Source organism: Pongo abelii, chromosome 18, assembly GCF_028885655.2.
Source record: "Pongo abelii isolate AG06213 chromosome 18, NHGRI_mPonAbe1-v2.0_pri, whole genome shotgun sequence".
Lineage (NCBI taxonomy): Eukaryota > Metazoa > Chordata > Mammalia > Primates > Hominidae > Pongo > Pongo abelii.
In genome coordinates, this window is record NC_072003.2 from 71,924,372 (window position 1) to 71,951,587 (window position 27,216).

General features: G+C 46.1%; 1 protein-coding gene across 19 annotated transcripts; it reads left to right on the forward strand.

Annotated features, from left to right (window-relative positions):
• Positions 1–889: 889 nt before the first annotated feature.
• On the forward strand, positions 890–26,466 carry ZNF821 (zinc finger protein 821). 19 transcript variants are annotated; one of them, XM_009250888.4, is made up of 9 exons: positions 2,918–2,932; positions 4,688–4,805; positions 5,573–5,698; positions 6,094–6,210; positions 18,094–18,219; positions 21,082–21,227; positions 21,882–21,986; positions 24,197–24,363; positions 25,478–26,466. In XM_009250888.4, the coding sequence occupies exons 4-9, from the start codon at positions 6,171–6,173 to the stop codon at positions 26,130–26,132; spliced, it is 1,239 nt and encodes a 412-aa protein (XP_009249163.1). In that variant the 5' UTR covers positions 2,918–2,932; positions 4,688–4,805; positions 5,573–5,698; positions 6,094–6,170; the 3' UTR covers positions 26,133–26,466. The 19 variants fall into 19 exon arrangements, with proteins under 19 accessions (XP_054390050.1, XP_054390049.1, XP_063573809.1 ...); XM_024233819.3 differs by lacking the exons at positions 4,688–4,805; positions 5,573–5,698 and adding an exon at positions 2,585–2,719 and having other exon boundaries at positions 2,870–2,932; XM_054534073.2 differs by lacking the exon at positions 2,918–2,932 and having other exon boundaries at positions 4,718–4,805; positions 5,604–5,698.
• Positions 26,467–27,216: the final 750 nt, after the last annotated feature.

Here is a 27,216-nt window from a genome sequence, read left to right on the forward strand (position 1 = left end):
ATCTCATTTTATTTGGAAGTCAAGGAGATGGAACAAGCTGCCCAACATTACATAATAATAATGCATCCAAGAAATTTCACTGGAGGCAAACTTTACCTGTTTGCTACTTTTCTGTTGAAAATGTCAACTAAGTCAGCTTTAAAGTGACATAATAAAGCCATACTTGTATCCCTCAGTCCAAACTGATCAAGAATTACTGTTAAATATAAAAGCCAATGTGTATTCTAGGTTGTATTCTTACACAAAATAGTACAAAAACTTGCTGGTTGGATGATAATATTCCATTTTCTGTCTACTTGGAAACCAAGTTTTTAAATGAAATTAAAATGTTTCCTTGACTGAAGTTAAACAATAATAATTGCTATCTAAGTAGCCCAATCACAATAAATAAATCAGTGAATGATGAATGAGCTATTTATCACGGAATTGTGAAGGACCAAGATCCTTCAGTGTAGTCATTCTATTACATTGAACACAAGACGCAGACAATGAGATCATCTCATAAAAGATTTGGGGAAAAGACAATTTGCAAGAATGTTCTATGCAAATACCAGGACTTGTCACTTTATCAGCAAATGTCAGCATCCTCGTTAGCCCTGCCTTTGTGCGACCAGTAATCACGAAAAACATTTGCATGACGCTTTTAGCCATTTGTTTTACTTAACTGGCACAACAACCCTCTGAGAATAAAGGCCAGGAATTATTGCATCATTATCCATTTGACATCTTAGGAAACAGAGGCTCAGAACAGGGAAGTGACTTGCCCAAAGTCAACAGGCTGGTGGGTGGCAGAGCTAGGGCTCAAAGCCGGATCTTCTAATACCAGATCTCATCTTCTTTCCTCTGCATTCCCTACTTCTCCAGGTAAGCGATGTCAGGGCAGGCTCAGGCATTCTAGAAGAGAGGAAGAAAAGAAGGCAACAGGAACTAGGAGAGAGAAGGACGTGGACAGGAGGAGGTGTTTGACTAGAAGTGCGTCCAACCAGGCCGGGCACAGTGGCTTACGCCTGTAATCCCAGCACTTTGAGAGGCCGAGGCGGGCGGATACCTGAGGTCAGGAGTTCAGGACCAGCCTGGCCAACATGGTGAAACCCCGCCTACTAAAAATACAAAAATTAGCTGGGCATAGTGGTGCACGCCTGTAGTCCCAGCTACTTGGGAGGCTGAAGCAGAAGAATCGCTTGAACCTGGGAGGCGGAGGTTGCAGAGAGCCAAGATCGCGCCATTGCACTGCAGCCTGGGTGACACAGCGAGACTCTGTCTCAAAAAAAAGGATCCAACGGCTCTCCATTGCACCCAAAATCCCTCACGTGACAACAGTGCCACAAGTTTCCCTGCCCCTGGGTCTGCAGCCAATGTTATTTTATCAGTTGAGAATCATGTCAGAAAATTAAATGCTCAAAAGAAATCTCAAGATTTCCCAGCTCTGAGGTTCTGACAGCTGAACTTGGCCCCTCCCACCAAGGCCCGTGGTCACATTCAAAGCCTCGGGAGCCGAAGCCACCGCGAAGCGTGGGGGAATGAGGCGAAGAGGGTTTGTGACGGTGGTGGGGATCCGGGCTAAGGTAGGGCTAAGGAGAGGGGGTGCCTGCGGCGGAGCTGTGGTTGGGGGATGTGGGTTTTGTGGCTGAACTCGATGGTGGGGTAAGAAACCAGGATCGGGGCTGGGTAGGGTGGCGTTTACACGTCCAGGAAGGTCTGGGGGAGCTGAGCGGCTGAGACAGCCAGAGAAAGACCTGGGAATGAGCGAGGCGGGGGGGGGGGGTCCCGGAGCCCTGGAACGCGGGCGAGCCCCTCTCGGGCGCCCGGGATTGGGCGCTCCCCGGAGCCCCTCCTCTCCGGAGCCCCTCTCCTCAGGCCCCGCCCACAGCGCAGGGCGCGCGCCGGGCCGCGGGGAGAGGGACCTGGCCGGCGCGGGGGAGGGGGAGAGGGAGGCTCGTGCACGCGCCTCACTAGCTGCGGGTGCGCGAGCCGCGCGCTCCCGCCGTCCGCGTCGCCATCTTTTTCCCCCTCCGTCTGTCTGTCTGCTGTTGGCTTTGTCCGTCTGCAGCGCCGCCCCTCGGCTCCCCGCCACCGGCTCGGCCCGGAGCCCCTTCCGCTCGCCGGGGCCCAGTCCCGGAGCGCCCCGGCCCGGCTGGCTTGGGCTGCGGTCCCGGGTCCATTGTCCGGCGGTCCGTCTGTCCGGAGGCGGGGCCCAGGGACCCAGAGCGCAGCGCAGCGCGGAGGCGCCGGGTAAAAAGACCCTCGAGCCGTCCCTCCCTGTCCGGGCTGGGAATGCGGGCTCCTCGCCCCCTCGCGGCCGCCGGCTGTCGGTCCTTTTGTCTGCTCTGGGGAGAGGGCCAGGGGCCAGCTCCGGCCCTGGGGGGGCAGCCCGGGCTCACCCTCCCCGCTTCCAACCCCAATTCCTCCCCGGCCGCTCCTCCTGCTGCCCCTCGGCGCTCTCGGGCGCGGGGCGCGGGGTGCGGGGCCCGGGGGTTTTTGCGCGGGCCGCGGGCACCCCGCCTCCTCGGGCCCCGGCGGGGACGGCCCCGGCGTCTGACAGCCTTGGGTGGAGCTGGGGGAGGGGAGGATGGGCGTGGGCGTGCAGACCGGGGGGTATCAGTCCCCGCGTCTGGGTCTAGCAGAAAAGCTTCTAAATTTAGATTTCGGAGATTGTGTTGTCTAAGGGTTTGTCTGAGCCGCCTCGGAAGACCTCCGGCTCTTGTCAGGCTCTTGTCTGGTAATTCCTAGGAATTTACCTGGGCTCGTGCTTGAAGAAGCAGAGGGACATCTGGGCTGATTAGACACACGCCCCAGACCCAACCCCAGGGGTCAGGTGAACAGCCAGGCGGCTAAGTGACCAGCTTTCTTGTCCTCTCCTTTTTGGCAGATACAGATCACTTGGATTCAGTCGAGTTTGCTTTGCTCCGTGGGAACTGCACCAGAGCTGGAGGTGGGAACGCACTCTCTTTTCATCAAGCTGAGATTTCACCCGTTTTTTTCTTGCTGAAGTCTGTGGTGTGCCCTAGACGCTGCCACCTAATACCTGTGGGAGAGCAGAGACAGTGTTCAGGGGAGAAGTTGCACCTTCCCAAGGACTCTTAACCTTGCTCTGAAGACGGACAGAACTGCTTTCCTTTTAAAATGGAATCCCTTCAGACCTGAATCTCACCGTTTACCTATCTTCCCAGCCCATATTCAGGCAGCTATCTATTTACATTTTTGGTTTGGTTTCAGATTTTGGCTTGGAAATTGAGGCAGTGTTAAAAGTAAAACAAAATGAGTGACCTTTAGGGCTGTATGTCTCTGGGTTTTATTAGCTTTAACTGGCTATAAAACAGTCATCTGGCCTCTGAGATCTTGCTTTGTGGTCAAGAGTGTCCTTTCAGCGCCATTTATTTATTTACTTATTGATTTTCAACAGCCCATGACCCCACAGGCCTGTTTTTGTTATTATTTTCGTTTCGTTGTGTGGGAGGGGACAGTAATTGTTTATTTTTCTCTTGATCACTCAGGTGTGAAGTCCCATTGGGTACCATCTGGTCAGTTCCCCATTTGGCCACTAGGAGGATTATAAGATGCAGCGGGCACTGCTGATTTAAATACGCAGATACTCATCTCTGTCTTTTGACTTGGAGCTTTAATATTGAAATGTTGCCTGGTTCAAATTATTTGGCCTTCCTTTAGAAGGGACTTTATTACCTTTATCTTACAGTTTCAATTTCTGATCTTGAAGGGAGAAAATATAAAAATTAGTCAAGATTCTGTTTTTTTCTTCTATAATAGAGTATATATATATTTAGCCTCAATAGATTATCACATTAGAGAAGTATATTTTATTTTTAAAATTTTTTATTTATCTTTTTTTTTTTTGAGACAGAGTCTCGTTCTGTCGCCCAGGCTGGAGTGCAGTGGTGCGTTCTTGGCTTCCTGCAACCTCCCCCTCCCGGGTTCAAGCAATTCTCCTGCCTCAACCTCCTGAGTAGCTGAGATTACAGACATGTGTCACCACGCCCAGCTAGTTTTTGTATTTTTAGTAGAGACGGAGTTTCACCATGTTGGCCAGACTGTTCTCAAACTCCCAACCTCAGGTGATCCACCCGCCTCGGCCACCCAAAGTGCTGGGATTACAGGCGAGAGCCACCGCCCCTGGCAGTTATTTATCTTTTTTTGAGATGGAGTCTCACTCTGTCGCCCAAGCTGGAGTGTAGTGCCTCTATCCCAGCTCACTGCAACCTCCTCTCCCCAGGTTCAAGCGATTCTCATGCCTCAGCTTCCCGAGTAACTGGGATTTACAGGTGTGCACTACCATGCCCAGCTAATTTTTGTATTTTTAGTAGAGGTTTCACCATATTGGCCAGGCTGGTCTCAAACTCCTGGCCTCAAGTGATCTGCATACCTTGGCCTCCCAAAGTGTTAGGATTACAGGCGTGAGCCACGGTGCCTGGCCATATTTTTAAAAATATTAATAAAGCCTGCATTTCATTACCTTTCCACTTGGTGATTCCACACACATATAGGAAATCCAAAGTGTGATATTCATTCACTGCTTCCGTGAATAAAACAACTACTTGATGAGAAAAAAATGACATACACAAAACTTAGAGAACATACACTATCAGCACTCAGTATATTGCCCTCTAAATAGTTAAAATTGATTTTTATTGTATACATTTAGAGTTTTGTTTTGTTTTGTTTTTAATTAAAGGTCTGAAAAAGAACTGTGTTTGATATGCAGATATGCTAGAAGACTGCCTGAAAGCTGCTTCCTTTGCCACTTCCTGTGGAGGCCTGTCTTTGCCATTTGCGGTTTCTTTCTTCTTTTGGTAAGGGGAGGCAGGATCTGATTATAGGTTTGAGGTCCTTCTAGCTACATAGAGGAGTTAGTTGACACAACAGGAGGTGAGTCTTCATTAACTGGAGTACAAAGTATAGCTAGCAGTAGTCTCCCATAACTCCTCTTAAGGCAATAAACTATGATTTTATATTTGCTTATTCAATGTGAGTATAACTCAAGAAGGTAGGAACTGAAAGAAAACTTAGAGTGTGACCAGATCCATATTCCTGTCTTTGGTAGGAAAGACAATCCCTTTTTATTCTATGTCTTTATTCACTCTATCTTTCTAAGAAAATGACACAGCTATTGATACTAATCCATCTCAGATTCTCTAACAGTGCTTAAGGCTGGGGCACTCTTTCTGTAATCAGGAACCTTCAGGCTTACATATATATCCCCTCCTATATGGGGTGGGGAGCAGATGCATGTCTTGGCAGCATTTTTCGTTTGGGGAACTTTTCTCTTTATTCCTCCCACTGGTCTCTTTGCTATCCAGAGGCTAGATTGAGAAGAGCCTCTAAAGTTATTAACTTTGACCACTTCTCTGGAATGTGTGAGGAGGGCCAGGTGGTACTCCACACTGGGGTGTTGAATTAGTACTCATCAATGTGGATGGCATCTGTCTCTTCTGGTGGGAGCCCATCTTCAACATTAGAAGTTTGATTTGCTTAGTGCCATGTCATTCACAGTGCAGTAGAGCATTGCGCCTGTATCACCAGATAGAGGCTTTATTTCCCATGCTGTTCTCATTTACAGATGCCTATTTGAGACATTTTCTGTCTCGCAGGGATGTGATGCCTTTGCTACCTCTAGGCAAGATAACATCCTGAGAAATCCGCTGGTGTAGACTGCAGGGCTTGACTTCCAGTGGGCATGTGACATGTGAGCTGCCACCCTCTTTGGCTTCCTTTTGCTTCCTTTTGCAATTCATGGGGGTTATCCCCTTGAGCCCACAGTACTTCTAACCCTGGTTGCCTGAGTTTTACTTCCTCTTTTATCCTGTGACCTTGATCATGATCACTTAACAGTATTCTGGATTCCAAAGATGGATTTAGAGTATAATTCTCTAAATCCTCTGAGGGAGTCCCCTCTTAAACTTTCTGGGACCTTGACGTTAGGCTAGAGATTTCTTTCTTTCTTTCTTTCATTAGTTCAATTATTTATAACTGGTGAGTTTTATATGCTCAGGAGCTGTTTTTTAAAGACATTTTATCTTTAAATTTGGTATAACTGCTGGGGAAAATGACATGTGCTAACAATAACCTTTGTTATTGCAGCTTAGCATCTTGCAAGGAAGTAGTAACATATCCAGTCGTGAAACTGGGGAAGACCAGAGCTGTTGCATCAGGGAAACATGTCCCGTCGGAAACAGACAAATCCAAATAAAGTTCACTGTGAGTATCGGGCTTTGTCTTCTGGAACCTGGGAATGCTGAGGGGTGGAATGGAAGAGTAACCTGAATTTAAGGGAGAGGCTCACACTGATTTGTGAAGAAGAAAAGTTTAAATGTAAAACACACTTTGCTGAGCAGAAGAGGAAAAAAGAAAAAAAGAAAGAAAAAGGGTTAAAGATGTTGGAAATGATGGATTTAAAGTGTGTCTGGTTGCTGAGGGAGGTGTTGGAAACCTATCTTAGGGGTATGTACACTTGATATATCTTTAATATCACATTAACAAACAGTTATAGGATACCTACTCTGTGCAGATCCTTATGCTAGATGTCAGGGCTGTAAAACAATATAAGATCTATAAGACCGTATTGTAACCTCAGATATATAAATATGAATGGTAGTATATGCTAAGTGCTAAACAGATGCTGCAGATTATATATACTAGAGAAGTTCGGAGGAAGGAAGTTAAGAGAGCTCAGTGGACAGAAGTAGCAAGGGGAATGCTTAATGGAAAAGCCTCTAAACCATGCGCCTGAGCTGGGCCTTAGAGGGTAGATAATGGATTTGAAAAAAAAAATTAAAAAGCAAGAGGCAGGGAGAGGGAACATCAGGTAGGGAAAATGAAGTGAGCAAAGACAGAAGCGGGAATCCACATGTTCAGAGGACAAGGAGACCTTATATGAAGCAGAGGTTTCATTTGTTCAAAAGTCAGAAGATGTGAGGTCAGAGATGCTTAACTCTACACTGTGGAAGCCTGAATGCCAGGCCAAGTTCAAAGTTCATTCTACAGTCCGTAGGGAACTACTGAAGGTTCTTAAGCAGGGAGAGGGGAGTGACATTTAGAATACAGCATTTTGGTACTATGAAGCAATTTGTGGGACGGATCACAAGAGGGAGAGGCTAGAAACCAGAAGGCCAGGTATACACTATTACCTTGTGTTGTTTTCAACAGTGTCACATGCATGTTTTCCTTTGCTGTTTTTTTTTTTTGAGACAGTCTCACTCTGTCACCCAGGCTGGAGTGTAGCAGTGTGATCTCTGCAACATCCGCCTCCCGGGTTCAAGCAATTCTCCTGCCGCAGCCTGCCGAGTAGCTGGGATTAAGGTGCTCGCCACCATGCCCAGCTAATTTTTTTGTATTTTTAGTACAGACAGGGTTTCACCATGTTGGCCAGGCTGGCCTTGAACTCCTGACCTCAGGTGATCTGGCCACCTCGGGCTCCTAAAGTGCTGGGATTACAGGCATGAGCCACCGCACCTGTTGCATATTTTATTTCAGTAATTGCATAGTAAACTTCTAGAAGGCAGAGACTATGTGCCATATGTATTTCCTTATATATCCTCTCTACTTCTAGCACTGCTCATAGAAGGTGTTCAAAAAGTGCCTTCTTAAATTGACATTAATATCTACGCAGATTTGAGATAATTAGCCATTTTCCTATTATCTAGGATATAATCATTCCCACCCAAATGTTCCTTAAAAAGACAAATAGTGGCCAGGCATGGTGGCTCGCGCCTGTAATCCCAGCACTTTGGGAGGCCGAGGTGGGCCGTATTACCTGGGGTAAGGAGTTGGAGACCAGTCTGGCCAACGTGGCAAAAAACCCATCTCCACTAAAAATACAAAAAAAATTAACCAGGCGTGGTGGCGGGAGAATCACTTGAACCTGGGAGGTGGTGGTTGCAGTGAGCCGAGATCGTGTCACTGACTCCAGCCTGGGCAAACATAGACTCCATCAAAAAAAAAAAAAAAAAAAAAAGACAAATAGTTCCCTATTATTATGAACTGATTGAGTGAAGTGCAGCAACATTTGAAGAGAATTCAGAGGTATAACAGATGAAAAGTTTGTAAAAAACAAAAACCTATATATATGTGTGTGTATATATATAAAATATATATACATAATATATATTGTTATGTATACAAAAAATATATATATTATATATATATATATAATTTATATAATTTTTTTTTGAGATGGGGTGTTGCTCTGTTGCCCAGGCTGGAGTGCAGTGGCGTGATCTCAGCTCACTGCAACCTCGACCTCCTGAGCTCAAGTGATCCTCCCACCTCAGCCTCCCGAGTAGCTGGGACTACAGGTGCATGCCACCACACCCGGCTAAATATTTGTATTTTTTGTAGAGACAGGGTTTCACCATGTTGCCCAGGCTGGTCTTGAACTCCTGAGCTCAAGTCACCTACCCACCTCAGCCTCCCAAAGTGCTGGGATTATAGGCATGAGCCACTGCAGCTGGCTAAAACCCTACATTGGAGAGGACAGATTAGTCAAGTAGTTGACAAGATAACTAAAATTTCTTAAAAACATACTATATAGGCTGGGCGCGGTGGCTCACCACTGTAATCCCTACACTTTGGGAGGCCAAGGCAGGAGGATTGCATGAGCCCAAGAGTTCAAGACCAGCCTGAGCAACATGGCAAAACCGTGTTTTTACAAAAAAATACAAAAAAACTAGGCCTGGGGGCATACATCTATAGTCCCAGCTACTCAGGAGGCTGAGGTGGGAGGATGGCGGGAGCCTGGGAGGTTGAGGCTGCAGTGAGCCAAGATTATGCCACTGCACTCCAGTCTGGGTGACAGAGTGAGACCCCGTCTCAAACAAACAAACAAAAAACCAAAAAACTATATCCCAGGCACTATGCACTTTATCTGAATCTTACTGGGTTACTTCAAGAGTAGAAGACAAAATAGTATAAACAGAGGAATTACGAGGGTTTTGAAATTTTATACATTAATGAGATTACAATAGCAAACCTCCATATGCAATTCTTTCTTCTATTTAAGTCCTGGAAAAGAGTAAAACGGAACGAGTTGGATGCTTCTAGGAGTATATTCTGGAATGGGGATGTGCAAAGGCTACTTGATACACAGATGAGTGGTTTAGGGAAGATTTAGAAATTGCTGCTAAAACAGCAAAATGCAGCGGGCTTGCATGTGAGGATTGTCAAGGAAGATAAAATGAAGTATCTTTAGCCGAGCTCGGTGGCTCATGCCTGTAATCCCAACACTTTGGGAGGCCAGTGCAGGATAACATGAGGCCAGGAGTTCGAGTGTAGCCTGGGCAACAAGGCAAAACTCCATCTGTACCAAAAATACAAAAATTAGCTGGGCGAGGTGGCACACACCTGTAGCGCCAGCTACTTGGGAGACAGAGGTGGGAGGATCGCTTGAACCCAAAAGGTCAAGGCTGCAGTGAGCTGAGAAAGCTGAGATCATGCCACTGCACTCCAGCCTGGGCGTCGGAGTGAGATCCTGTCTCCAAAAACAAAAAAAGAAAAAGAGAAAGAAAAAAATGAAGTATTTTAGCATAGGCCATCCATCACAGGGGTTTAGGATTGTTTCTCCTCTCTGGTTGATAAAAGACACAAGTGGCCAGGCACAGGTGGTGCACGCCTGTAATCCCAGCACTTTGGGAGGCCGAGGCAGGTGGATCATGAGGTCAGGAGTTTGAGACCAGCCTGGCCAAGATGTTGAAACCCCATCTCTACTAAAAATACAAAAATTAGCCGAGTGCAGTGGCGGGTGCCTGTAATCCCAGCTACTCGGGAGGCTGAGGCAGGAGAATCACTTTAACTCAGGAGGCGGAGGTTGCAGTGAGCCGAGATAGTGCCACTGCACTCTAGCCTGGGCAACAGAGCAAGACCCCATCTCAAAAAAATAAATAAATAAATAAAAAGACACAAGTGTGACCCCAAGAAGGCATCTGAAAAGGTACTCTTAGTAGAAATGATAGGTTCACAAACAAGGCAAGTATAGGAGTTGGGTGTTCACCTACAAAAGCCATCTGTCCAAGAGCCTGGTTAGATTTGAGGAAAGTAGCTGGTGGGGTGATGGCGTGATTGTAGTAAGGCCAGGGGAGCCACTTCAGGCTTGTGTGGCCAGTGTCTATGCCCATGTAGCATATATCCATAAGCTCCATCTCCCTGCACCATAGTCAAAGCCAAGATGAGCTAGTAATGGAGTTGAAAAATAGATGGAGGCCAGGCGTGATAGCTCACGCTTGTAATCCCAGCACTTTGGGAGGCCAAGGTGGGCGGATCACATGAGGTCAGGAGTTTGAGACCACCCTGGACAACATGGTGAAACCCTGTCTCTACTAAAAATATATAAATTAGCGCTGGGCACGGTGGCTCACTCCTGTAATCCCAGCACTTCGGGAGGCCAAGGTCGGCGGATCACAAGGTCAGGAGATCGAGACCATCCTGGCTAACACGGTGTAACCCCGTCTCTACAAAAATACAAAACAAACAAACGAAAAATTAGCCGGGCGCGGTGGTGGGTGCCTGTAGTCCCAGCTACTCAGGAGGCTGAGGCAGGAGAATGGTGTGAACCTGGGAGGCGGAGCTTGCAGTGAGCCGAGATCGCACCACTGCGCTCCAGCCTGGGTGACAGAGCAAGACCCCGTCTCAAAAAACAAAAAAAGAAAACAATTAGCTGGGCATGGTGGCGCACGCCTATAATCCCAGCTACTCGAGAGACTGACGCAGGAGAATCACTTGAGCCTGAGAAGCGGAGGTTGCAGTGAGCCAAGATCACACCACTGCACTCCAGCCTGGGCGACGGAGTAAGACTCCATCTCAAAAAAAAGGAAAAAAAGAAAAACAGATGGAAAAACAGGCCATGGAGGTGGGGAGAATATCACACATCCACAGTTGCAGAAATGAAGTTACAGAGTCAAGCGAAAGAACATTGTTTTGAGGTGGAGTAGGTGGGACTTTGCAGGCTCTTCAGAGGTGGCCATTACAAGGGCCTTTACTGCGGGGCTGTGAGCACAGATGTTCAGCTACAACTAAAGAGCAGACCCCCAGGGAGGGGCTGTTTTCAGTGACGCATTTGGTCAGGGAGCCATGAAGGCTTCTCAGGTGATACACTAAGCTTGACTAAAGAAGAAAAGACCCTGAGATTTGCTAGTTTCAGAGGACCTTCTATTTATTTGTTATTTGGGAACTGAAGCTGACCCTACCCTTTTCAAAAGATCATCTTTTCATTGCGCATGACAATAGTGGTAAGTAGAAATAGGTAATTTCATTTTCTGACCATGTGAGTCTCCTGTCACCTTGCGGTGAAATAGAACCAAGTAAATATATTTAATTTAATGCTGCTTGTCTATTAAAAGTAAATGAAATGGGGCCTAGCGTGGTGGCTCATACCTGTCACGTCAGCACTTTCGGAGGCCGAGGCAGGCAGATCACTTGAGGTCAGGAATTCAAGACCAGCCTGGCCAACATGGCAAACCCTGTCTCCACTAAAATCCAAAAAAATAGGTGGGCATGGTGACACACGCCTGTAATCCTAGCTACTTGGGGGGCTGAGGCAGGATTGCTTGAACCCAGGAGGCAAAGGTTGCAGTGAGCCGAGATCACGCCACTGGACTCCAGCCTGGATGACAGAGCAAGACTTGGTCTCAAAAAAATAAATACACAAAATAAAGTAAATGAAATGGACTCAAGGTCTGGGGGGCAGGAAAGTCGGCATTAAGCTTTGCTTAAATATAAAAGTTAATTGACACTTGAGCAGAGTAATGGCTGAGCTTCATTAGATCTGCTTTCTGGGAAGACGAAGATTGTGTGGCATGAAACTAATAGGCCACATAAAGGGATATATTAAGATTTCCTGGGTCGGGCTCAGTGGCTCATGCCTGTAATCCCAGCACTTTGGGAGGCCGAGGCGGGTGGATCACCTGAGGTCAGGAGTTCAAGACCAGCCTGGCCAACATGGTGAAACCCTGCCTCTACTAAAAAAATACAAAAATTAGCTGGGCATGGTGGCGGGTGCCTGTAATCCTAGCTACTCGGAAGGCTAAGGCAGGAGAATCGCTCTGACCTGGGAGGTGGAGGTTGCAGTGAGCCAAGGTCACGCCATTGCACTCCAGCCTGGGCAACAAGAGCAAAACTCCATCTCAAAAAAAAAAAAAAAAAAAAAAAAAGAATTCCAGCCGGGCATGGTCGCTCACACCTGTAATCTCAGCACTTTGGGAGTCTGAGACAGGTGAGACAGGAGAATTGCTTGAGGCCAGGAGTTCGAGACCAGCCTGGGCAACATAGCGGGACCTGATTTCTATAAAAAATTTAAAAATTAGCCAGGCACAGTGCTCATGCCTGTAATCCCAGTACTTTAGGAGGTTGAGGTGGGAGGATTGTTTGAGCCTGGGAGTCCAAGGCTGCAATGAGCTATGATTGCACCACTGCACTGCAGCCTGGGTGACAGAGCAAAACCCTATCTCAAAAAATATATATATATTTTAAAAAAAGAATCCCACTGCTATAACCCAGCAACATTTGATGGATCCACATTAGAAGCCAGTGGGCAACTGCTTTGGCACTCGCTGGGTTTTTATCAGGACTCTTTTTATGTCTAAATCACTGGCATGATCCTTTCCTCAGAAATATCTAGATAGACTCTTGTATTTTGCCCACTTCACTTCATTAATAGACTTGTTACAGAGCTTTTGGAATAAAAGCCCAAAATTGTTATTAGTTATGGAAAAACTGCTGATGGGCTGAAATCTGTGTTAGACCTCCTCCCTACCTCCTTCCCCATTTTACCCCTTCTGAGTACAGTTTTTTTTTTTTTGAGACGGCATCCTGCTCAGTCGCCCAGGCTAGAGTGCAGTGACGTGATCTCGGCTCACTGCAACCTCCGCCTCCCAGGTTCAAGCAATTCTCCTGCCTCAGCCTCCCAAGTAGCAGGGATTACTTGCGTTCGTCACCATGCCCGGCTAATTTTTGTATTTTTAGTAGACACAGGGTTACGCCATGTTGGCCAGGGTGGTCTCAAACTCCTGATCTCAAGTGATCTGCCCGCCTCAGCCTCCCAAAGTGCTGGGATTACAGGCATGAGCCGCCTCACCCAGCCCTGAGTACACATTTCTGTCAACTATTCATAGAAAGGTTGAAAATACAGTCCGTTGTACACTTTCATTTAGTGTGTTTGAACTAACCAAACCACTAACCAAATGAAAACCTCTTTTACTTGAGAGACTTTTGCTTTTAGATTGTAAAACACATGAGTGACTTAAAACTTTCAACTTCAACTAAAAGCTTTACAAAGAGGAGGAATAAAAGCCTTTGAAGTCCTTTCTCTTATAAAAAGCACAACTTGCTTTGTTTTGATTCATTCTGTTAGCATCCTCATGAAGTAAATGGCTATGTTCCCCACCTGCGATAGCACCGTGGATTACAAAGACTGTCAGCTAGAAATGGAATCCTAAGCTCCTCACTCCCAGTACTAGCTCATTTTTCCTGAACTGGATAGCTGCTCTCTCTTTTTTTTTTTTTTTTTTTTGAGACGGAGTCTCACTCTGTCGCCCAGGCTGGAGTGCAGTGGCGTGATCTCGGCTCACTGCAAGCTCCGCCTCCCGAGTTCACTCCATTCTCCTGCCTCAGCCTCCAGAGTAGCTGGGACTACAGGCGCCCGCCACCACACCGGCTAATTTTTTTGTATTTTTAGTAGAGACGGAGTTTCACAGTGTTAGCCAGGATGATCTCGATCTCCTGACCTCGTGATCTACCCACCTTGGCCTCCCAAAGTACTGGGATTACAGGCGTGAGCCACCGTGCCCGGCCTATCTGCTCTCTTAAAGAATGTTCCAGCTGCTTTACTTAATTGTAGAAGGTTGAAATTATGTTTGTTTAACTGCACCAAGGACCCAAGAGAGAACTGTAAAATCTTTACCTTTCTAATAACTTTCATCTCATTCCTCTCATCTGTTCTCCAAACTTGCTTACATGGCCTTGTTCTCATCTGGTCTGAAAAACCTTAACCAGGCCGGGCGCAGTGGCTCACTCTTGTAATCCGACCACTTTGGGAGGCCAAGGTGGGTGGATCACCTGAGGTTGGGAGTTCGAGACCAGCCTGACCAACATGGAGAAACCCCATCTCTACTAAAAATACAAAATTAGCCGGGCGTGGTGGTGCTTGCCTGTAATCCCAACTACTTGGGAAGCTGAGGCAGGAGAATCGCTTGAACTCAGGAGGCGGAGGTTGCAGTGAGCCGAGATTGCGCCATTGCACTCCAGCCTGGGTGACAGAGTGAAAAACTCTGTTTCAAAAAAAAAAAAAACCTTAACCAAATTGCAGACACCAGTATTTTGATTTTGTATCCAAAAAAAAAAAGGAGAGAGAACACCTTGGTTTTTATTGTGAGAGTGTAGTTGACTCTTAGCTATTAATAGACAAATAAATACGCATATTAAATAAGATGGCTGCCCTACATTAATATCTAGGGACCAGAGGATTTTTTTAAACCTACTCCAAAGGTCTCAAGACAGAAGGGAATAATAATTCTAACATTATAAAAATAGGCAGTTCTGTAACACTTCTTAATCACTAGTATCTCCATAGATCACATTAGACATTATACGGCAGTTAACATGACATGCTTTTAGCAAGTCTCACTGCCTTCTTATGAAGGGATAATTCTGGACAATTTTATTTGGAGATTAGGTAAATAGTAACTACTGGAAGATAATTCACATATCTTTTCTTATGAGGTCTGCTAAAATTGCTTCTTTTTTATGGTTTTGATATATTTTGCTTTATGGTGATGTTTAAAATAGGAATAGTCCTGAGGAATAAAGTTCACCTTTATTCTTTTTCCCAAGTCAGGAATAGACTAAAATATAAGAACATTAGCTCTTCTTTCCAAATTGCCAAAAAGGAATGACAGAATTAACTTCTCCCGGTTACACCAGGTGAGATTGCCTAAGAGTCCTAGATAGGCAAGTTGTATTGAACAGACTCCTCTCTGTTCCATGAAAGCCTCAATATTTAGACAACATCAATAGAAAAAAATAACTTTTGAGCTCAAGTTGGAGATGAAACTGAATTACTGACTCATCTTGAAAGGTACATATCCTTTTAGATGTCTTTTTACTAATCCAGTGGTGAATCCAAGAAAGAGGATAGAATGTTTATTCTTAGTATGTTCTAAATCTAGCTGGTTTCTGTCTGAGTTTCTTTGGAGACCAGAAGTGTCACTGATGAGAAAGGTCTTCCCCTGGATAATTATATGTTAGTACATAACTTGTTCCTTAGTGCTATGTCTGCCCATAGCTCCTAGGTCTGAAAACATGCACCTACCCCAAAGAATTCAGTAACTATTCCAGTTGGCCCTTGGCCAGGCATAGTGGCTCATGCTTGTAATCCCAGCACTTTGGGAGGCTGAGGCGGGAGTATCACTTGAGGTCAGGAGTTCAAGACCAGCCTGGCCAACATGGTGAAACCCCATCTCTACTAAAAATACAAAAATTAGCCAGGCGTGGTAGTGGGCACTTGTAATCCCTGCTACTCAGGAGGCTAAGGCAGGAGAATCGCTTGAACACAGGAGGCAGAGGCTGCAGTGAGCCAAGATCACGCCACTGCACTCCAGCCTGAGACTCTGTCTCATATAAAAAAAAAAAAAAAAAAAAAGGAAAGTACCAATTGGCCCTGGTCTTGTTGGAGTGTAACCAACACGGAGAAATTAAGTATTTCACTTCTGCAAAGGGACAAGGAAGTACTCCCCCATCGAATTCATTTTTTTTGCTTTCTCTACCCAGTAATTTATATCCAATGTGTCATCTTGGATATTGTGAAGATGGACTTAAAACAGCTTATTTTTCCTTTCCTTGAGGGATATGTAGCTAAGAGTACACTTTAACATGAACCACCTCCATTCCCAATCACAGTATGAGTCATAATAGCCATAATGTTAGTTACTGTAATCCAAGCATGATAACTCATGATGTGGTATCAGAACCATCATTTTTTCCTTTGATCATATACTGGCCCTGATAACATAATTTCGCTATTTGAGTTGTATGTATCCGTTTCTCATGGTATGAAGGAAACACTAACACTAGGATCAGAGCCATTCTCACACAGAGATAAGAGTTTGTTTTCAGCAAAACCATCTGAGGAAGCTTCTAACCTTCTAATTACATCTTTATTAGAAGGCGGTTAAGGAATATAGACATTAGGCTGGGCGCAGTGACTCACACCTGTAATTCCAACACTTTAGGAGGTTGAGGTAGGGGGATCCGTTGAGAGCAGGAGTTGCAGATCAGCCTGGACAACACAGTGAGACCCTGTCTATACAAAAAATAAAAATATTGCCAGGCATGATGGTGCACACCTGTAGTCCCAGCTACTCTGGAAGCTGAGGTGGGAGGATTGCTTCAGACTGCGAGGTTGAGACTGGAGTAAGCCATGATCACACCACTGCACTCTAGCCTGGGGGAGAGAATGAGACCCTATCTCAAAAAGAAAAAGGACATTAGAGTTAGATCTGGGTTTGAATACTTGGTTCCACCGTTAACCTTAGTTTTCTCCTAAGTAAATATAGACAGTAATACCTACCACCGAGAGTTTTGCAGAGAATTAAGGTGAGGTGATAACTACAAAACACTTACCATAGAGCCTGGAGCTTGCAAGTGTCAAACTATTATTAGTGTTCGGTAGCTGGCATATAATAGATGCCCAATGAATGTTTGCTGAATGAATGACTAAGGGGATCACATGAAGCCTACTTCACATCAAGTCTTTCACTGCTCAAGGTCTAGGAGTGCAGGTCAGCTCACCATTTAGTTCCTCCCACATCATTGTATCCTATCTCAGAACCTGAGCCTGTATGCCTGTGTACTTTCCTTTATATCTTCAGCAAGAAAGGACCTGGCTATTGTCAGACATTTCACTAGGGCTTTTTATTATTCCCTCTTGCTGGCTGGTGAATGGGGACTGTAGTTTCTACTCTGACTGAGATAATAGAAACCTCAAGAAACCCAACTCTCTTTTCTCCTTATGCCTGGTCTCCTGGAAATAAAAGGGCACTTATACTAACTCTTCAGTAGCCTCATGGATCCCAAGCAGAGTTCATGAGAAGTAAATGCAAAATCAAGGATAGGTCTGGGGATTTGGGATACTACACTTAAAAAAAAAACTGGACCGGCTGGGCACAGTGGCTCACGCCTGTAATCCCAGCACTTTGGGAGGCCGAGGCGGGCGGATCATGAGGTCAGGAGATTGAGACCATCCTGGCTAACATGGTGAAACCCCGTCTGTACTAAAAAATACAAAAAAATTAGCTGGGCATGGAGGCGGGTGCCGGCACTGTACTCCAGCCTGGGTGACAGAGTGAGACTCTGTCTCAAAAAAAATAAAAATAAAAATAAACTGGACCAAGAAGACTACATGAATATTATTTGTTGTAAATTAGCAGTGTGTTTCAGGAAGTTTGTTCATCTGCAGAAGTGAGTTCATATCTATTCTTCTTCTAGTCCACTATTCAACCAGTTGTTAATTTTCTCATGGCTAATTATGATAAACATTAGAAAGAAAGTCAAGGAAGAACTTCCAGAGTACGTTTTGGAAGAAGAGTGGATGAAAGATGGGGTTAGAGAGATTGTTACTTAGAAGGATGATTTGAAGCACTTGTTTATAGTCAGAGATAAGACACTGAGTCAAGACCATAATGCTAGTACATTAAGGTACAGAGACTTGGCCCAGATTTGTTGCCCTGTCTTCATCCCATCACTTTGCCCCTTCTTGCCTCTATCTTCCCAATCCTGATGGAAGGTTGTAAATGGATTTGAGCATCTGCAGTTACATTTGTGAGAGTCTGCAGTTACATTGATCACCTTTTGAAAGGAGTCAAGACTAGGAGGATTTAAGAGGAGCAAGTGATGCTTTCTAGAGCATCTGGCTTACTGCCCAGGAAGAGCAGCTGCACCCAGAAGCTGTTGGAGGCAGCAAGCTGACTTGGAGATGAATTACTCCACCACAGGGTACCTGCCTGTCTCCTACCTTTGAATGGTCTGACCTTCCAACCAGCTTGCCTGGGGATATGCTGCCCAGCTGGTGGCCTGACTATTTTTCCTTGTGACCACCAGGGGATCAAGTATTTGCTGGGCTAGAGGAGCAAGCCCGCCAGGCGATGATGAAAACTGATTTTCCTGGAGACCTTGGCAGTCAGCGACAAGCTATCCAACAACTAAGAGATCAGGACTCCAGTAGCAGTGAGTTCTGCACCTTCTGGTAATGACTCAGGGCAATGGGAGAAGAATTATCAGAGTGTGTGTGCTCTGGGGATTGTGCATGGGGGTTGGGAGAAAGACATGAAAAAGGATATATGTGGATCCTCAGTGTCCCCAAAGGTGGTCTAAGGTGTGTGGGCATATGTTTATCCAAAAAAGAGGACAGGTTTGGCATTTTATTTATATATATATAATTTTTTTTTTTTTTTTTTTGAGACAGAGTTTCGCTCTTGTTGCCCAGGCTGGAGTGCAATGGCGTGATCTCAGCTCACTGCAACCTCCACCTCCCAGGTTCAAGCGATTCTCCTGCCTCAGCCTCCTGAGTAGCTGGGATTACAGGCATGCACCACCAAGCCCAGCTAATTTTGTATTTTTAGTAGAGACGGGGTTTCTCCATGTTGGTCAGGCTGGTATCGAACTCCCGACCTCAGGTGATCCACTCGCCTCGGCCTCCCAAAGTGCTGGGATTACAGGCGTGAGCCACTGCGCCTGGCCGATATATATATTTTTAACTTACGGACTACAGTGTTTGGCACAGTGCCACATACAGATAGGTTTGTTGGTTGTGATAGGCAAGGATATAGGAATAAATAGTGCTCAAGCAGTCCCTGGGTTAGGTCAAATGAAAGGAAAAAAAATCCCTGTCTCCTAGTACCTATGTATTTGTAATCAATAAAATATAAGGGTGGCATTAATTAAACCTTGCTTGAAGGCCCAGTTTTAATGTTAAACAAGAAGATTTGCTTAGTAATGAGGTTATGCAGTGTATAAAATGCTAACGTCAAGGTCTTCCCATACCAATTCCCTAAGAAGATCCCTGTGGTTAAGACAGTAGCTGTTACAAGTTGAGCCTCATGGATTGTCTGTCTGTCCTGTGACCTGTCTGAACAAACACGTCTTGAGATGTGTTTTCCTAGGAAGATTTCAGCACTTTCCCCACCTCATCCATTTGATACTGGTTATTATTAGTATGAATTCAGAATGACTTTTCCAGTTTTTCACCACATCTGAGTCTGGGTTGGGTGAAAATGGAGAGAGGACTCTGTAACCTTCTAGGAACTTGTTTCCACTGAAGCTAATAATTAAGCAACATCAACAACATAAAATAATTTAGCAATTAATTGCTCGGGCACAGAAAAATGAACCCAAACATGTCTGGAAAACCTATGGAAGCCACCACTTTCTTGAGTAGCAGGTGGGAATTACAATATCTGCAAAAGTCTAATAGGTTTCCATTCTGAAGGATGTACTATCCCTCTAGACAGTACACATTTTTAAAAAATTTTTCTAGCAGTGAGATATATTTGGATTATTGCAAAATTACAAAAATAAGTTTGATATATCACTTTATATTATAAAGTTTACAAGTATTTCAAATAAGCTGGGGAGAAAACATGGTATGATGTAATCTGTGCCAATCCTTCATTATTGAGTTGGATTCAAATGAAAGGCGCTTTGGGCTAGGGAATAAGACACACAAACCATAGCTCTTTCCAGTCCCCAAATCCAGTCCACCAATTTCCTGGAGTATCTATCTAGTAAGGACACATGTAACTACTAGCAGATGATTTGGTTAGACCTTCTCATGAAGAAAGGGAGTATAACTAGTTTTGCCCAGGAAGAAGGGAAATATGTTGCTCACATACTGGTGGATTTAGATATTATGCAAGGGTAGTAGAGAAGACAGGCACGCTGTTAGCTAGGAAATCTGAGTTTCTTGCGGACAGCCTGGTGAGACTCTGCCCTATATTTCTCTCTTGCTCACATCAGGCCCAGAAATCCAGGATCCAGGTGGGGTTAAGATAGGGCTGGAGTGTGACAGCTTCCCTAGGCTTGGCTACCTCTTGTGATCTTCAAGGTACTAGCACTTTATTTTTTCCCTTTCAGAAAGAACTACGTTTGTTATTTGTTTTTCTGATCTGTTTTCATTTTCTATTTTATAAGTAATAGAGAAGAAAAATCAGCTCACATAAACCTTGCAGACTCCCCAGCCACCGGCAGACCTCCCCATAGCCACATCCTACCCCTAAAACTAAAACAAACTCAATTCCTATGTTAGTCACAAGAAATTACATTTCATCCTAAAGAATGGCCCGTTCCTTCCACTTAATGCATTCAGTTACCCATCAGATAATCCAAATAATCAACCGAAACAATGGACTTAGTTTAGAATGCCATGTTACAATAGTAGAGTAAGAACCGAGTGAGTCGGATACCACTGCAAAGTGCCTGAGGTTGGTTGCTGTGCTAATTTTTCCACTGTAATGAGCAGCCCTTTCCCTATAAAGTGACATCGTTTCAAACTAATTTACTGTTGCTTCCTTTGCTGGTAAGAGGGAAGAAAAACTTGATGTTTCTGTAAGTGTGCCTTGGGGTTTGCTGGGAAAGAAGAGATTAGTTGGGTTCAGAGTAGAATAGTATAGTGACACCGTGGAGAAGTTGTGCAGGGGGCTCATGGCGAAATCAGTGGAAAGTGTTGGTAAGTCAGAGGTGGTGTACAGTGGGAATGAGCTCAGTGTAAGGTGCTTGGGGAGGTGTGATTTGAAGTGTGAGGTATTTGAAAACCATGAGTCAGAAAGATTATTTTTATAATCATGTAGAGGGCACGATAACCATTTCCAATGCAGTTTTGCCTCATATCTTCCCTTTACGTGTATATGGCATAACAAATGACAGCTATAGCTGGTTTCCACTTGACATAATATGTACCCAACAAAACTATATAAACTATATTATGGAAGATCTGAAAATGTTTTCTATTATAACTGCCAACTCTAGGGTGGAGAGCAGCTCAGGATGTATTCATGCAAAAATCAGAACAAGTGACCAGTTTGTGTGTTCCAGGTGACAGTGAGGGTGATGAAGAGGAGACCACACAAGATGAAGTCTCTTCCCACACATCAGAGGAAGATGGAGGGGTGGTCAAAGTGGAGAAAGAGTTAGAAAATACAGAACAGCCTGTTGGTGGGAACGAAGTGGTAGAGCACGAGGCAAGTGACAATGGCCCCTGGGTCCAGGTCCAGCAATGCCCTACCCGTCTGCCTGCCCTGATGCTGCTCACCCCTGTGGCACAGTCTTGCCTCTGATGGTCTCCTGGGCCTGCACAGGAGGCCTCTTCCTTCATGGCACCAGAACCCACACCTCAGACTCTCAGTTCTCACCACACTCAGCTTTCCTTTTCCATCCACGAATCACTGCGCCCGTGCACAGCTCTTTCCTACAGCTCCCCGCGTCTTCCCGGACAGGAGAGAAACTTTGGTGAAGTAGAAAGCTGACTTCCCAAGGTGGACTCTTGAATGTGCTTGCAAATCTAAGTCAAGGTGTCACCTGGAGTGCCAGCTTCTCACTAACTTGTTTCCTGAGGATTCCTGAAAGGAACATGACAGGAAAAACGCTACCCCTGTCTGCAGAGTATCTTCAGGGAAAAAAATCGATTGGCTCTCTCTGAGGCAATCCTGTGTCCTCATGGCTGAAAGCCATAATTCCCTTTCAACTATGACTTTTTCCTTCAGCCCACACAGGGAAGCTAAGAATAACATGTGCCATCAGTCTGGGTTCCTTTTAACAGGATACCCTGTTTAAAAACCTGGGGCAGGGAAGGGATGAGTAGAGTCCTAATGAGTTGCCTATTTGTTGAATCACAGGTCACAGGGAATTTGAATTCTGACCCTTTGCTTGAACTCTGCCAGTGTCCCCTCTGCCAGCTAGACTGCGGGAGCCGGGAGCAGTTGATCGCTCATGTGTACCAGGTATGGATCGGGGAGCTGTGTGCTCTGGAACACAAGTGTGGGCAGCTTGTCTGTAGCCCAGATCCTGGTTTGGCCTTTGTCTCTCTCTGGCTCCTGAAGGAGTCTTGGGTTGTCACTTCTATTAAGATTCGTCGTAGGGAGGCTGGGCGCAGTGGCTCACGCCTGTAATCCCAGCACTTTGGGAAGCCAAGGCGGGTGGATCACTTGAAGTCAGGAGTTCGAGACCATCCTGGCCAACATGGCGAAACCCTGTCTCTACCAAAAATACAAAAATTAGCCAGGTGTGATGGCATGCACCTGTAGTCCCAGTTACTCGGGGTGCTGTGGCAGGAGAATTGCTTGAACCCAGTAGGCAGAGGTTGCAGTGAGCCAAGATCACACAATTACACTCCAGCCTGGGTGACAGAGTTAGACTCTGTCTCACAAAGAAAAAAAAAAAAAAAAATTCAGCCCAAAGCCAGGCATGGTGGCTCACACCCAGAATTCCAGCACTTTGAGAGGCTGAAGTGGGGAGGATTGCTTAACCTCAGGAGTTTAAGACCAGCCTAGGCAACATAGCAAGACCCCAGCTCTACAAAAATTTTTTTAAAAATTAGTTGGGCATGGTGGCGTGCACCTGTAGTACCAGTTACTTGGAAGACTGAGGTGGGAGGATAGCTTGAGCCTAGGAGGTTGAGGCTGCAGTGATCATGCTTCAGCTAGGGTGACAGAGTGAGACTGTATTTAAAAAAAAAAAAAAAAAAAGATTCTGCTCCAAGCTTCCAACATTTTAGAAAATAAATGAGATATATTAGATAAACACGTTCTGGGTTTCTGGGCAGACACACTGTGAAAATTAAGTGATTTTTTTTCTAAATTATTTAATGCATATTTTAAATAGTGAAATAGAAACTAATGTATACTAATAATGAGGGCTTTGTGTTAAAGAAAAGAAAATTAGTTAACATGGGCCAGGCGCAGTGGCTCACGCCTGTAATCCCAGCACCTTGGGAGGCCAAGGTGGGCGGATCCCTTGAGGTCAGTAGTTCAAGACCAGCCTGGCCAACATGGTGAAACCCTGTCTCTAATAAAATACAAAAAAATTAGCCAGGTGTGGTGGCACGTGCCTATAATCCCAGCTACTCGGGAAGCTGAGGCAGGAGAATGGCTTGAACCTGGGAGGCAGAGGCTGCAGTGAGCTGAGATTATGCCACTGCACTCCAGCCTGGGTGACAAAACGAGACGTGTCTTAAAAAAAAAAATTAGTTAACACAAATGGTGTGTTAAAAATTAGCATGAACCAGGGGATCCGAATACCAGACTTTTGTGTTCTTTTTACCATGATCCAATCACAGGGCACCTGTACTTCCCGGTTGGTGTTGACAAGGCATCAGCACACCTGGCAGCCTGGGCTGTACCATAAAGATAGTTGGTTCACGAGGACAAGTATTTCTTCAGAAGACTATCTTGAAAAGATTGAGAAAGCAAGATATAAATACCTATTGCACACCAGTATTCCAGGCCAGCTTCTAGATTTGGCCTTTGCTGTTCCCTTAACACGTATTTGTACCTGCACAGTGTGAGCCAGGGGGACAGAGAGAAATTATCCGAGACATGAATTCCTCTTAGGCTCTGAAGAGGGCTCCGGCGCCCCACTGTTGCACTGTTGTTGTTTGTTTGTTTGTTTTGTTTTGTTTTTGAGACAGAATTTTGCTCTATCACCCAGGCTGGAGTGCAGTGGTGTGATCTTGGCTCACTGTGAACTCCACTTCTCAGGTTCAAGTGATTCTCCTGCCTCAGCCTCCCGAGTAGCTGGGACTACAGGCGCCTGCCCCCACACTGGGCTAATTTTTGTATTTTTAGTAGAGATGGGGTTTCACCATATTGGCCAGGCTGGTCTTGAACTCCTGACCTCGTGATCCACCTGCCTCGGCCTCCCAAAGTGTTGGGATTACAGGCATGAGCCACTGTGCCTGGCCCCCACTGTTCCTTAAGTCAGCCGCATGTTCCAGAACGTAGGCAGAGCTCAAGCTAATGAAATCTAAGCAGTGGTCTAAATGGCCAGGGCCTCTAATGTAAGAGACTGACTTTTCTAGGGGCTAAACAGAATACTTGCAAGTTGCTTATTCTGAGACTAAAGAAAGGGGACATTTCCCAAAAGTCATTTCTAAATGGGTGCAGATTGTCCTGGAGGTAGCGCAAGACTGACAGATCAAGGCTCTGTTTTACAGCACACTGCAGCAGTGGTGAGCGCCAAGAGCTACATGTGTCCTGTCTGTGGCCGGGCCCTTAGCTCCCCGGGGTCATTGGGTCGCCACCTCTTAATCCACTCGGAGGACCAGCGATCTAACTGTGCTGTGTGTGGAGCCCGGTTCACCAGCCATGCCACTTTTAACAGGTCAGCTGGGCACTTATCCCTGTTGTGCTGGGAGCAAATTACTGGGTGTGAGTTCTGCTTTCTGAAGTCAAAGCAAAGGCTAGAAATAGGTAATGCAAAGGCAGCTGATGCATGCTCCTTGGAAGTACAAGTAAGAAGGCTAGGAAATATGCCTATTCCATCACATAGCCCCAAAGGAAAATGAATTCCCATTTCTTTTCCCATCAGAATATCTTCAACTAGAAAGAGATGTAGGCAATTCCAAGAACACTCATGATAAAGCATGGAGAAAGAAGTTATAGGGTAGAGAGGACCCTGGCATGAGGATGCAGTCTCCACCGTGTCCTAGGAAGACTGGAACGTTGTGTCCTTGTCCCGTTTGTCTAGTGTACAGTGCAGAGTCTGCCTTTGCATGCAGGCAGTGCGAGGGAAGGAGGTGAGTTGGTGGTCTGCACCTTGCCTGAAGGAGGTCTCCACCTCCAGGAGCCTCCATTCCCACAGCAGGACTGCCCATGCAAAGCTCTTATCAAAACCATTATTCTGGCTTGAGTGAAAACGCCAAGGGTTTGTCTGATTTCTGGTGCATTGCTGTGGCAGGTGCTTCAGTCATTAGCTCCAGATGGGCTTTTAGAGTTGGTAGACACCCGGCCGGGCGCAGTGGCTCACGCCTGTAATCCCAGCACTTTGGGAGGCCGAGGCGGGTGGATCACAAGGTCAGGAGTTTGAGACCAGCCTGACCAGTGTGGTGAAACCCCATCTCTACTAAAAATACAAAAATTAGCTGGGCGTGATGGCTTGTGCCTGTAATCCCAGCTACTCAGGAGGCTGAGGCAGGAGAATGGCTTGAACCTAGGAGGCGGAAGTTGCAGTGAGCCGAGATTGCGCCATTGCACTCCAGCCTGGGCGACAGAGCAAGACTCTGTCTCAAAAAAAAAAAAAAAAAAAAAAAAGGTGGTAGACAACTCTCGCGCAAAGAGAAGGGACAGAGCAGTAGAAGAGGTCCACCAAGCATTCAAACTGACCCCTTGTGGGTGAGCGTGGAGCCACCCGCCTCATAGGAAAAGAATAAGGCAGGGCTGGAGTCTCGACTCTTGCTAGAAGGAAACACTAACCATCCAAAATGTTTGCTTTCCAGTGAGAAACTTCCTGAAGTACTCAATATGGAATCCCTACCCGCAGTCCACAATGAGGGCCCCTCCAGTGCTGAGGGGAAGGACATTGCCTTTAGTCCTCCAGTGTACCCTGCTGGAATTCTGCTTGTGTGCAACAACTGTGCTGCCTACCGTAAACTGCTGGAAGCCCAGACTCCCAGTGTACGCAAGTGGGCCCTACGTCGACAGAATGAGCCTTTGGAAGTACGGCTGCAGCGGCTGGAACGAGAGCGCACGGCCAAGAAGAGCCGGCGGGACAATGAGACCCCCGAGGAGCGGGAGGTGAGGCGCATGAGGGACCGTGAAGCCAAGCGCTTGCAGCGCATGCAGGAGACAGACGAGCAGCGGGCACGCCGGCTGCAGCGGGATCGGGAGGCCATGAGGCTGAAGCGGGCCAATGAAACCCCGGAAAAGCGGCAGGCCCGGCTCATCCGAGAGCGAGAGGCCAAGCGGCTCAAGAGGAGGCTGGAGAAAATGGACATGATGTTGCGAGCTCAGTTTGGCCAGGACCCTTCTGCCATGGCAGCCTTAGCAGCTGAAATGAACTTCTTCCAGCTGCCTGTAAGTGGGGTAGAGTTGGACAGCCAGCTTCTGGGCAAGATGGCCTTTGAAGAGCAGAACAGCAGCTCTCTGCACTGAACCACACCCTCCTGCCTGCCCTCCTCCCCACCTACCTACCCACCCACCCACACCCACAGCCACGAGGACCAGTGCTGCTGCCACCCACGAGGCCTTGTCCTTGCTGCCAGAGGGTAGGCCTGGGTTTATTGCAGGTGGACCTGAGCAGCCCTTGCATATGGGAGCAGGATGATGGGGTCAGGAGGGACCTGGCTCAAGGCAGCTCTGGACAAGGGAGCAGGCAGTCCAGAGAACTGGCCTCCCCAGCCCACTGCCACAGGCCGTGCTTCTAGGACTGTGGGGCCCCTGTGTGGCCCATGAAGTTGTGAAGTCAAATAAATTAATTTTATCTTTACTGCCCCTTTCTTGCTTTTCTCTCTATGTCATTCTAGCAAATGAAGTGATCTAGGAGAAACCTGGGTGGAAATTTTCAGACAGTGGCTTCTGGTGGCTTGCCCTTTTCTTAGGGAGGGTGCTCCTCAGCTTAGGCTGTCCAAGCAGAGGTCCTTATTTGGGCCTTTACAAGTTGCCGAGGAATTAGCATGACACCGAAGAAAGAACCGATGTTGACTGTGATGATGATTCCCACAACCATAATGAAGATACCTGTGGTCCCAAGGGCTATTTAAACCTAGCTTACCTTTTCCAAACTCAGACGAAGTCTCTCCTCATAACTGGTGTTTTCTAAAGACTATGCAATACCTTCAACTAGGTGTGCAACTTTTCCCAGCAATATTGTCGAACATTTACAATTCTAGACAGTAGTCAGCTGCATCTAGGAATAGGCTCATAGAAATAGCTGCAATATTAAGGTCCACAGCACCAAGAAACTCATGTTTGCATTTTATTTGTGTTTTATTTGTTCACCAGAGGCAAGGTAGGAAAATAAGCTCACTGAAGAAAATCCAGAATTAAGGTGGTAAGAGAGCTCAGGTCAATAGTGGTTAAGGCTAGGGCAAAACGATTACTCTGGCAGGTTGTATGACTGCCAGACCATGGAGGAGACAAGAGCTGAGGTCATTTCTAAAAAGTGTATGTGATGGTACAGAACAGGCACAGAACCTTCCTAGCCTGCACCAAAGGTTGTGTTCAGTTTAGATAATTA

What these genes read in the sequence shown, in the direction of transcription:
- ZNF821 (XM_054534074.2), top strand. An exon ending in GCGGTTTCTTTCTTCTTTTG is followed by an intron (nt 4,806 to 6,093) that starts GTAAGGGGAGGC and finishes TTGTTATTGCAG; the next exon opens with CTTAGCATCTTGCAAGGAAG. An exon ending in AAATCCAAATAAAGTTCACT is followed by an intron (nt 6,211 to 21,881) that starts GTGAGTATCGGG and finishes GTTGAATCACAG; the next exon opens with GTCACAGGGAATTTGAATTC.